The 12,743-nt window shown below is 37.8% G+C and overlaps 1 protein-coding gene across 2 annotated transcripts in view; it reads right to left on the bottom strand.

Annotated features, from left to right (window-relative positions):
- Nucleotides 1-12,743, bottom strand: part of Acss2 (acyl-CoA synthetase short chain family member 2) — a 37,149-nt gene extending 24,406 nt beyond the window's left edge. The window contains exons 1-2 of one of the 2 annotated variants that reach the window (XM_040733070.1): nucleotides 12,493-12,743; nucleotides 8,232-8,427 (exon numbers count right to left, since the gene is read on the bottom strand). In XM_040733070.1, the coding sequence (XP_040589004.1) occupies nucleotides 8,232-8,427; nucleotides 12,493-12,670 (374 nt within the window). In that variant the 5' untranslated portion in view covers nucleotides 12,671-12,743. The remainder of the gene's footprint in view (nucleotides 1-8,231; nucleotides 8,428-12,492) is intronic. The other variant, XM_040733071.1, reaches the window with a different exon arrangement.

Below are 12,743 nucleotides of genomic sequence, written 5' to 3'. Positions count from 1 at the left end.
CAGGCAAAACACCCATACATATAAATGAAAATAAACATAAAGGCTGCGATGGGGTCCTAGACTTCTAACAAGATTTCCAAGTACTTACTTTTGCATGAAAAAATACAGGATCTCCTATTTCTGAATATGGAGTTACTAGACCTATATTTACTGTTTATCAATAATTCAATATATAAGCTTACACAAACTCAGACTATTATTTCCTCGGTAAATATAAGATGGGAAAAGAGAGTTGAAAGAGGAGAAAGGCTGGTGTTAGACAGGACAATCTCTAGTGTATCTTAAATTTGTTGATTCTTTTCTCCTTTCTAGTGGTAGGGGAGCAATTCTCTAAATAAGTTTCAACAAAAGTATGTAGACACAGAAAGGAAGAGGATGGAAACCAGCAGAATTTGGAGTCATGTCAACAAATGTTCCTGAGTTTCTACAGTGGATCAGTGGATTCATTCATGAAATATTCAGAGTATAAAACTTACACAGAAATTGAATGCTTGCTTACATGGGGTAGAGGGAAAACTTAGCTGATATAAATATCAAAGAAAAGTAATGCCAAACCTGCTCACATGTTGAGTAAATCAATACAGGTGCAGTTTATTCCTCACATGACTATAGTGTATAATAGCTTTAAAGGTCATCCTTAACCTGATCCTCACAACTAGCCTAGCAGTGGGTAGAACAATGATTACTATTCTCATTTTAAAGTTACAAGTCCAGAGGAAGAGGCTTGTCAAGGTCACACGGGGGATTAAATGTAAACCTGGAACTAGGGTCAGGTTTTTAATTCCAGACTATTTACTTCACTGTGCCAAAGAAACATGGAAAAATCACTCTCTTGAAAAACTCTAGAAGCACTGTGAGAAGATCAGGACACTCCCATCTACTTGAACTTCAAACTGTGGCCAAGACCACAGTTACCATGATCTTTTCAACTGCTTGACAATTTCCTGAAAGACTCACAACTTCAATCAAACAAGGAAGATCTCATATGTCAGCTTTATAGTCCTTGGTGGATGATGAGATAGCTTAACGGGTAAGGGTGCTTACTGCCAAGCCTGCCAGCCTGAGTTCAGTTCTCATGGTGGGAAAAAAAGAACTGTCTTCAACAAATTGTCTTTGGCCTACACACACACACACACACACACACACACACACACACACACACACACACACACACACACAAGTAAACAAATGTAAAAGGAAAATAGTCCTTGGCATTGTCAAGAGTCATAGAAACACATGTATGGCCATTTTCTCCTAGAGATATGCCTTCTACAACTCTATACTCTCCCTTGAAATAATTTCCTTTCTTACATTTGTTTCCTTATTTCACATTGATGCTAACAATTCATTCCTAAAGAAGATTGCAGCTGACATCATATGAGCTCTATGAGGACAAAGATCAGATTTCTCTTACTACCTAAATACTTACTATAGTATCTGAAACTTACCTATAAATATCAAAAAGTTTAAAACTTGCTGCTAGAGGCTAGTAGAGCATTTATAGATAGATGTTCATTAAATCTAGGTATCATATTTAAGATTCTCTAACTTAATATACACTAGTATAAAATAAATAGCAACAAATTTAGTTTAGTATCTAGGAAACATTTTGCTGGCTGTTAAGACTGAAAAGAAAAGAAAAAAAGACTGAAAAGATAGGCTTTTAAAACCATGAGAGTCAAGACTAAGGGACTAGTCTGGATTGAAGGATACTAAAAAGACACAGCAGCCATATATAATATATTAATATTATATGTTAATTTTATTTAGCTCAGCCCTCTTGCAATAAAGGATATTACTGGAACAATTTCAACAAAGCATCAATGGAGTTTAAGGGTTAGATGGCAAGGGATATATGAATATTGTTTTTCTTGTTTTGAGAGTCAGTTATAGAGAAGAAAGTTCTTGTTTATCTTACCCTCAAATTGTTCAGGAAAAGATTATTTGTATTGTATTTGCAACTTTTCTATAAATTCTATAATTTTCTAATTTTCATAGTATATTTATTAATTTTAAACTTCAGCTAATCCTTGTGGCAGTTCTTTTGGTTTGGTATGGTATGGTTTGGTTGATGGTACTAGAGAATGAACCTAGGGTCTACATAAAGGTACATTACCACTAAGCTGTAGCCCTAACCTTTTTACTTATTTTTTTATTTTGAGATTGTATCTCATTAAATTACCCAGATTGTAGTGAAACTTAATTTTACAGCACAATCAGGTTTTGAACTCTCAATACTACTGCCTAAATCTCTTGAGTAGTTAGATTACTGGTCTGTGTCACCAGATGTGGCTCCCTCATAATCTTTTAAGACAGACAAGATTTACTATTCCTTTTGCAAGGTAAGAAAACTAAACCTCAAGAGGATGTCATTATTTGTTTGAAATTCCAAAGCAACTAAGACCTCTACCTATAAATCCTCAGACTGCGATTCTTATCTTTTTAAGTGCACTAATAACCAAAAGATTTTTTTTCAAAATATAAATCTGACACGTCATATCCATACTCGAACCCTTCAATGACTTGCTAGCACTTGTCACAACTACAGCTTGATGTGTTTGTGTATGAAACAAAAAGTTCCTGGTCTTTTTCCCAGAACTTCTCCCTCAAGTATTTTTCCATCTAGAATAATGGAAATTCCATTTTTTCCAGTTGATAAGACAGGTGGGGAAAAACTTGTATCGTTGTGTTGTTTATTTTTATTGAAACATAGTTGCTTTATGTAGCCTAGTCTCAAACTCCTGTTTCAGCCTACTGAGTGTTGGGATTATGCCTATGATACCATGCTTGGCTCCTTGGAGATAGTCTTTTTTAATGTTTTTTAAGATTTCCTTATTTATTCAGTGTATACATGTACATGTATGCATGCCACAGCATATGTGTAGAAGTAAGAAGACAAGTTATAGGTTCTGGGGGTCTCACTCAAGTAGTCAGACTTGGCAGCAAGCACCACTACCAGATTAGTCATATTGATGGCCTCCTTGGAGATACTGTTTTTACTTCATTCTCTTAGATCATATATCAATCCCATCTGCAAAGTCTATTGACTTTGCCTTCATAATATATAAAATCTGACCATTTCTCTGGCTTTACTATTATCACTATTGTCAACTCTCCCCTGAGCTACAAAAGTGTCTCTCTGATGATCCCATATGTATTGTCCTAAGCTTGTTCTCAAGTTAATATGTAGACTATATGTTGCACATATTCAGTGGAAAATTATTTAATGAGTGAGCATATCTCAGTTAAGGAAAAGATACTACTTTATTAGGTTTTCACTTTAATATCTTTAGCTTTATAAATAGTAGTTGACATTTCCAAAAACAGCCCTATACCCTCTTATAGGTCTCTGAAAGAGTGAGAACTGGTAGGTTGAAAGGACACGGAGAGATAGTGATTTGGTTTATGCAGCCTACATAGTGGTTCAAGACCATCCTTGACTACATAGCAAGTTAGAGACCATTCTTAATAATGTTTATGAGAAGAAAGTGTGAAGAATGGTTGGTCACTGATATTTTCATTATATGTACTAGAATTCCATCTTTAGGTTACTCTAGAAAGGTCCCCGGTCATCAAAGCCCAACAGCTTTGGTATTGTGTACCCATCAACAGCACCCAGTACAGGCATCTCTACCCTGAATAACAAACTCTCAGTTCACTGCATTCACACTCCTGTCCACATGTCCATTTTGGTTTGTTTGTTTGTTTGTTTTGTTTTTGTTTTACTTTTGAGACAGATCCTCAAATAGTTAGGCTTGCCTCAAACTTGCAGTGTAGCTGAGGCTGCCTTGAACTTTTGATGCTCCTTCTTCTGCCTCTCAAATGTGAGGGTGTGTGCCACCTTGCCTAACTCCAGATTAACCTTCTTAAATCTAGCTGTGGCCACACAATTCTTCTTTATAAGAATCTTTTAACATATCTCAAAAGTAGTGATCTCCCGCTCCTGGACTGTATCTGCTATCAAAGAAGTGTTGAGGTCAGCAGGCTGCAAGATCACTTAGATCCTTCCATGATGGAAAATTTCATGGATTCTCGATTCAAAATAGGTTCAGATTTTGAGCACTTTTAACCACCTTCACAACTGCCACTATTATCTAAGTCATCATGGCTTACCTGCATTTCTACCTTGTAATTGGTCTCAAAGCTTCTACTTCTATTTTCAATTTAAAATACAGGTCCTAAGAACAATCCAAGTCATTTTCAGGTCATAGCTCAAGATTGTCTAATGCATTCCCATTTCACCATGCACAAAAGCCACACTATACATTGGCTTTCATGGATCTAAATGATCTAGGAGCCTGTCAACCCCAGTACTTCACCTGCCCCTCGTCTTAAAGGCTTGAGCTATATTAATATACCCATCTTCAAATACACCAAGCATCAGCACACACTTGCTCTTCCATCTACCTGGAACATTTCTCTTCCATACCCCAATTATCTGCATGGCATACTGCATAATTTCTTTCAAATCTCTGCCCAAATGATATCACCATATCAAAGGATCTTCCCTTATCAATCCCACTCTGTTACTGTCACTTCCTTTCCCGGTGATCTTCATTTTGATATAACATTGATCACTGTCTGTTATATTTACTTATATGTCTGACTGTGTGTGTGTGTGTGTGTGTGTGTGTGTGTGTGTGTGTGTGTGTGTGTGTGTGTGTTCTGAGGATTAGACTCAAGTCCTTGTAAGGAAAGCCCTTTACTAACTGAGCTATCTCCTCAACCCCTATCTGTTTTATTTTGTTTGTTTATTGTCTGGCTCTTTATATTGCATTAAAAATTTTTTTTGCTCTGGTTTTTTGAGGATAGGGTCATGCAGCCCAGGCTAGCTTCAAACTCTCTATGTAACCGTGTATGGTCTTGAACTCCTGATCTTTCTGCCTCTACCTCCTGTGTTGCTGCTGTTTAATTTTTTTGTTTGCTTTTTGGTGACAGCAATTTAAAATACCTATTGGGTCTCCCCAAATAGAATATAAACCCCACAATACTGGACTTAACAAACTTTATCTGGTTTTTAAATTTCAATTTGAAAATAAATTAATTTGGCTAACATGGTCAATTTCTATTCATTTGTCAAGCCTAGTGTTGAACTCCTTGAATGAGTCAATGTCATATTAAAGAAAAAATACTTGACTAAGAGTAAAACTCTCTGGAGATTAGTCTCCATTTTATCTTCAAACAGGTAAATAACCCTGATACAAATCACTTTCCCTCTCTAGCTAATCTTAGATCTGCTAATCTATAAAGAAAGTTGATCTATGTAGACTCTAACAGGCACATAGAGTTCTAAAAATAATATAATTCCATAAACATTTATTATGTGCCAAGCCAAAGTAAAAGGCCAAATTCTTCCTTGTGTGGTTTTGTTTCAGCTAACCAGAGCATGCTCTTAAGAGTGCTATTTTCCTTGTGGTATGCTAGTAATACTGCATTCATCTAAATGACACTATTTAAGCTGAGAAGAAAGCAATAAGAAAAGAAGGCTTGCCAGATATGGTGACTCACGCCTGTAATCTCAATATCTGGGCTGAGGCAAGAGGATTGCCATCAGTTCGAGACCAAACTGGGTTACATAATGAGTTCCACAATAGCCTGTGCTTTATAGTAAAGACCCTCTTGCAAAAAATTATATATAGCACAAGGTCCTAGGTTCAAATCCTAGCACTGCCAGAAAAATATCACGAAAATTTTTATTTTTTAAAGCATCAATAAAGAACATAAAGGTAAACCCTAACAGGGAAGACTGGGGGAGAGAAAGAAGGTCTTAGAATATACATGTAAGAAAGTCTGGAAAATTCTGAGTATATAATAAAGGCAAATAGTACAAGAAAAAGATAGTCAGTAATTGATGACTCCAGAGAAAACAAAAATTTGTACATGAAAGGAAATGCAAATACTGGGATACAGCTCCATCAGTAGAATGCTTTGCTGCCATGCACAAGTCCCCAGCATAAACTCGGCATGGTAGTACAGGTCTATAATTCCAGTGCTCAGGAGAGGGAGGTAGAGGCAGAGGATCAGAATTTCATGGTCATTGTCAGCTACATAGTTATTGAGAATGTGAGACCCAGCTCAAAGCCATTTTAATACACTTACTATACTCTCTTATAAAGAATGTAGATTGGAGTTAATTTAAAAATTATGTTTAGTGAAAGGAGAAGTTAGAGGTGGTTCAGAATTAAATTCTCATCTATGATAACAGAAAGCCAATCTCTTCTTTAAAGATCATTAAAAGGGGGCTGGGAGTGTAGCTCAGTGGTAAAACAGTTGCTTAGCATGTATAAAAGTCTTAGGTTTAATCCCCAGTACCACAAAAAGCAGCAGCAGCAGCAGCAACAATAGAGGAAGAGGAGGAAGAAAAGAAAGAGAAAGAAGAGGAAGCAGTTTGAGTATATTTACAGATATGGGTTCAACAAAGGGAAGAAGCTATATATCTAGTATATTTGTATTTTATTTTATTATAACAAATGTGGTTCATTCATAGTTTACTATAAACATAAAAAGAATTGAAAATTAATTGTTCATTTGATACTTTCTCCAATTTTTCTACTCCTGTATTTATAATACCTAATATAATTTTTATTATAGTGTGTGTCTCTCTTTCTGGTGTGTGTGTGAGAAAGACAGGGGTGAGAGAGAATGCATGTGTGTTCAGGTACCTGTGGCATCTAGAATAGGACATCAGATTCCCTGGAGCTGGAATTATAGGCAGCTTAAGCTGCCCAATGTGGGTTCTGGGAACTGAACTTGGTCTTCTGCAAGAGCAGTATGTTTTCTTAACCCTGAGCCATCTCTCCCCGGTACCCAATATCTTTAAAAATTCTTGTTGAATAGATGATCATGTAAAAGTTAAGTAATAATGTCTTACCACAGAGTTACAGAATTTAACATTAGAAGTAACCTTGCAGATTACTTAATGCAGTACTTCCCAAATTGGTGTTTCATTGGATACTGTTTCTTAGAGAGAGTTTTAACATACATTGGGCATCCAACACAGACAAGTTTGAAGGGGTAGGCATGTGAGAGTAGATCTGGGATGAATTAGGAAGAGGAGTTGGAATTGAATAAGATCAGATACATTGTAAGGAAATGCTCAAAGAACTAATAAAACATATTTCTTTAAAAAGAAAGCTTGCCAGGTTGCCCGGTGGTGGTGGCACATATCTTTGACCCCTGTACTCAGGAAGCAAACACAAGCAGATGTCTGAGTTCGAAGCCAGCCTGGTCTACATAGTGAGTTCCAGGACAGCCAGAGGTATGTAGAGAAACTCTCTTGAAAAGCCAAAAAGGAAAAGAAAGAAAGAAAGAAAAGAAGAAAGAAAGAAGGAAGGAAGGAAGGAAGGAAGGAAGGAAGGAAGGAAGGAAGGAAGGAAGGAAAGAAGGAAGGGAAGATTTCAAGGCATAGTGGCTTTGGTAGTTACTAAGAGCATCAAATAAGATATTTCTTAAGCTCTTAAACATAGTATCCAGCCTTTTTAACTCAATAAAATTAATGATAACAATGATAGAGCTGGTGAAAAATCTAACACTCATTTTTTTTGTCCCAGAGCAAGAATGAAAAAAAAAACCTAGTCCTAATCTCTTCTATATACCCATTCTCTTCATCTCCAACCATAAACCAAGAATAGGAGGGTCACTTGATTTTATATTGACTCTGTTACTAGAAGTAATGTGATTTGAAGAATTAATTTAACTTCCTTGATGTATTTTTCCTTAATTAAATATCAAATTAACAATACTTTGCTTACTTGCCTTGGTTTGTGTAAGAGTCAAGTAAATTTATGGATTTAAAGTACTTTGTTAGAATCCAGTATGAATGGCATACAAGTGTAATTCCATCTGTTAGGAGGCTGAGGCAGGAGGGTTGTGACAAGTTGAAAACCAGTTTTCATTACATAGCAAATACCAGACCAACCAGGATTTCACAGACTCTGTCTCAAAATATCTGTAGGTGGGGGTGGTGGGGGTAGCAAGATAGATCAACAGGTAAAAGGCATTTGTCCCCACGCCTGATGATCTGAGTTCAATTCCTAGAACCCACAGTCTGTATGAGAGAACCGACTCCTGAAGTTGTCCTCTGACCTTCACACTCACATGCCACCCACACAATTAATTAATTGACTGATTAATTTTAATATTTTTCAACATAAAAATAAAGCACATTGTGAATTATGAAACACTATATAAATACGAGAGTTTTTTCTGTCACAGACTATAAATATTTTTACCAGTAAAAAGCAACTTTATCACCAAGTTTTTTCTCATGGATATTTCGATCCAGCACATTGTAGCAGATGTTTGTAGTTGCTCCTTTCATCCACTCAGTGAATATTTTCCCTTTAGTCACATCAAAGTTGTACTGGAGGAATGGGCCAGGGCATGGGGTTTTCCAATAAAATTCCTTGGCAATGTTTCCCCAAAACTCTGCAACAGAAAGAGATGGCCACATATCGCTAAGTATCTCAAACATCAAATGGATTACTAGCATATGCATAGGACCAAGTTACACTCACCCTGTACCAGGACTCAATATCTGTCTAGTCTAATCACCTGTTACTCTCCTGCCTACAGTCTATTCCTGAATCTCAATTCAGATTGTTCCTTCTGTACACAAAGCTATCTATCTGAATGTACACACATTTATAATGATCTAGGCACTTGGGAGGTGAAAGCAGAATTATCAGGAGTTCAAGACCAGCCTTTATATAGGGAGTTCAAAGTCAGCCTTCGATATCTAGTACACACACACACACACACACACACACACACACACACACACACGTATCACGCAATACCTAGCACAATGACCAGTAGGCAACCAATAAATAAGAACTTGCCTTCTTAGCACAGTAGGCAGCACGTCAGTCTCATAATAAGAAATTCTTTACCCATATAATCTTCCACGATCATTGCTTAGTTTGTTCATTCTCTCTTAGCAATTATTTATTGAGCATTTTCTTTACAACTACTTGCACAAGTTACCCTGTGTGTCAGATGTTACTTAAGGCTATTTATATGTATTATTTAATTTAGCCCTTACTACATCCCTAAAAGGTATGCATTATTTTGTTTATTATCGTATAAATTTGAAAATCAAGGCTTGGAGACATTAAATGATTTGCCTAAGACTTTACAGTTTACTAAGTCAAGATTTGAATTTCCTTGAGAAGATTTGTTTGTTAATTTTCAAAAGATAGGAATATATTTTACTCTCAGACCAAAAGAAAGTGACTACTATGGTATGAGAGAAAACCAAGGGTTTATGTTTAGAGAAACTATTTGAGACTGAAAATAAAGAAACTATAAGCAGGAATTAATCCATAATTTGGTATATTGGGACAAGGCAATATAATTGATATTCTACCTTTCAATCTATGAAGGAAATAAAAATGAGATAAACCCAAGGTGCTACTGTATGCCTATAAAACTAGCAAAGATTTTAAAAATTTAATTCTATGCTTTCACTACATGAGATTTGTCTAGAGAATCAGATACTTTTATACAATAACAGCACTGTAAGAAATATCTGGCAAGAGTTATAAAAATTTTTAGAATCTTTACTTGCTAACTCAATATTGGAAATATATTCCAAGAAAATAATCCAAAAGAAGGAAAGAGGGCATTACTAAAAAGAAACTGGAGAAGGGCACAGTGACGTGGCCTGTAAACTTAACACTTGGAAGGTAGAGGCAGAATGTCAGGAGTTCAAGACCAGCATCAACTAACAGGAAATTTGAGGCCAGTATGGGCTACTTGAAACCCTGACTATTAAAAAATTCATAAATAATAAAACCAGGGCTGGAGAAATAGCTCAATTAATAACGTGCTTGCCACACAAGCATGGGGATCTGGCATAGTGCCACTCATTTGTTGTTCTAGAGTTTTGAGGGCAGAGACAGGTGGATTTCTAGGACTTGTGATCCCAAGGCTTTCCTCTAGTACACACACACACACACACACACAAAAACCTCAAAAGCCCAACAATTAAAAACTGGTGAAACTAGTATTATGAATTGTAATATAATAATACTGAATTGTCATTTTTTCAAAAATCAAATGGAAACTGACATTTAGTGAATATACAAAACTGTAAAGATGAAAGATGGGACTAATTAGGACTGAACTAATGTAATTGAATCTTTATGGTATAAGCTTATGAAATATATACATATATATGTTATCCCCATGTTTTAGGTAAGAAATCTGAGGCTCAAGTGGGGTTTAGTCAAGTGAATGGTCACAGAAGGGATTGGGCAAAACCAAACATGGAAAGGGACTTTTGGGTATCCAGGATATCAAGAAGATCTATCTAGAAGAAGAATGTAATAGAGAATAGTAGAGGTAAGATTGAAGAGGTGAGGCTAGGCTACCCAGAGGCTCCTAAACAAAAGGAATCTTAATTTAGGGAAACATTTTTAAAAGGCAGGTATTTAGCAACTGCATATAACCGCAGTGCTCAGGAGGCAGAAACTAGAGGATCACCACAAGTTTGAGGCAAGCCTTGTCCATATATACATGGTGAGTTGCAGGCCAGGCAAGACTATGTACCAAGACCCTGTCATAGAGAAAGAGGGGAGGGAGGAAAAACAAAGTTTTTCACAAAGGCATAATGAGAGCAGCATTCTGAGAATATCAGCCTAATGGTGGTTAGCTAAGTCTGCTAGAGCAACTGAAGGTGTTAAGACTAGGGAGGAGGAGACAAGCTAAGAAACTGCTTCCTGCTGACCTGACTTAAAAGTGTCTATGGAAATGGAAGGAAGAGTAAGTCTGAGAGATATTTTAAAGTAGTATTTGAGAGAATTTGGTGAAAAGCAAACTGCAGAGTCAGAGAAGAATGGCACAATATTCAGAGAATAGGTTCTCTAGTCAAAATCATGTTGGTTTAAATCCCAACTCAGTCAATGATTTGCTTTATGACCTTGTGTAAGTGAGTTAGTCTCTAAGTTCCTGTTTCTTCCTCTATAAAATGTGGGTGGTACTCAGATCAAATCAAACTGAAATACTGCTTAGTAAACAATAAGTGTCATAAATTTGTAAGGTGTAGAAAAGATATCAGAGAAGGCAATGATGGAAGAGGTTTACAGTTGGGGTTGTGCCATTGACACCAGCAGAAAATAGAAAATTAGGGCGAAAGAGAAAGAAAGAAACAGATAATTAAGGAAGAAAGCAAGTTTGGGAGAGAAAACTGTCTTGTTTTGTTCAGTATAACATCATCAGGGTGTGTGAAATACAAGTGGTCTATAGTCCTATGAAATTTGGGGGCTGAATATAAATGAAATACAAGGTAGGAGGCCAGATACATAGAATAGGAATTACTATGGTACAAGCTTACCCCAGGGATACAGATGTAACTCATGATAGAAGAAAGATAAGGAAAAGACACACAAGGAATCAAACTTGGACACTACTTGTAGCAAGGAACAACTTCACACTTGATTCAATACTATTTTGTATTGCTTAGTTTAACACTGTTGTTGTTAAACAAACCATTACTTATTTAATGACTGCTTGGGCATCAAACCTTTGATAATGGATCCTTATTACCTATGTTAGCTCTCATAATCTATGAAGCTAGTATTATTATTACTATCTTGAAGATGAGTAAATTTTAGGTAGGTTTTTAAATCTGCCTAAAACCATAAGAAAAGCTTTTTATGCATTTTTCTGGGTGTGGTCCATGGTTTGTGTTTATCCTACTCACAACCAGGGTGTGTTTTATTGTTTTCTTTTTTTTTTTTTTTTGTCAGGGTCTTGCTGTGTAGCCTTGGTTGTTCTGGAACTACCTATGCACACCAGGCTGGCTTTGAATTTACAAAGACCTGCCTCTTCCTCTCTAGTGCTTGCGATTAAAGGTGTGTGCCACCAGGCCTGACCAGGACGTGGTTTTGCCCCTTAAACTGTCCTGGCATGTTTTTAAAGGCATAGAATTATCTCTTGGAATCCGAGTCACTGCAACTTACGTCCAAATTATTGGGATTGCTGTCATATTAAATAGATGCAGGGCTCCAAGATGGGAACCAGGATTGGAACTACCGCTGCACAAAATGAGGGAGGCAATTATTGAATTGGATGTAAAGAAGGACTCTTCTGGGCTCTCCTTCCCTCAAGGCGCACTCTTGCTTCCTGGAGCTTCCTTTTACCTAAGGGACCCTCTTTCTCTCTCATGCAACTTTGTCTTCGCGGAAATCCCTTTTCCAGTCTCCCCAAGGGGTTCTTCCCTCACCGAACCTCGCTTCTCCTCACAGAACCCACATCTCCTTGTGAAAGCACACATCTCACAAAACTGCCAAATCGCCGGAGAGTCCCCCAACTTCTAGGAACCTTCACGGATCCCTCCTTCTTCTCGTGGAACGTCATCTCTTTCGAATCCCTTTTCCATCTCCCTCAGTGCCCCACCATCTCCTCCCTAAGGGAGCGCGGTAAACGCCCCTCGGAGCCTTGCTCCTCTGCTCACTGGCGCCCCCAAGAGTCGCCCGGGCCCAGCCTCACCCCCTGGCTCCTCCACAGAATGCCGGTGCAGCTCGCGGTAGCGCTGCAGAGAGGAGACGTGTGCCGAGCGTCTGACCTCCGGCGGCGGGGACCAACCCCGCACCCGGCCCTCGGAGCCGGTCTCCTCCCGAGCCCGGCTCCCGCTGTCGCTCTTGCTCCGCTCCTCGGGAAGCCCCATCGCGTCAAGTTCTGAGCACCGTGGCCGCCGTTGCGGTTGCTGCGGGTGCCGGGGCGGGGAAAACAGGTCGGCC

Source organism: Mesocricetus auratus, unplaced genomic scaffold (assembly GCF_017639785.1).
Source record: "Mesocricetus auratus isolate SY011 unplaced genomic scaffold, BCM_Maur_2.0 Super-Scaffold_100028, whole genome shotgun sequence".
Taxonomy (NCBI): domain Eukaryota; kingdom Metazoa; phylum Chordata; class Mammalia; order Rodentia; family Cricetidae; genus Mesocricetus; species Mesocricetus auratus.
The sequence above is the reverse complement of the archived record's forward strand: the minus strand, read 5'-3'. Positions and strand labels throughout refer to the sequence as shown.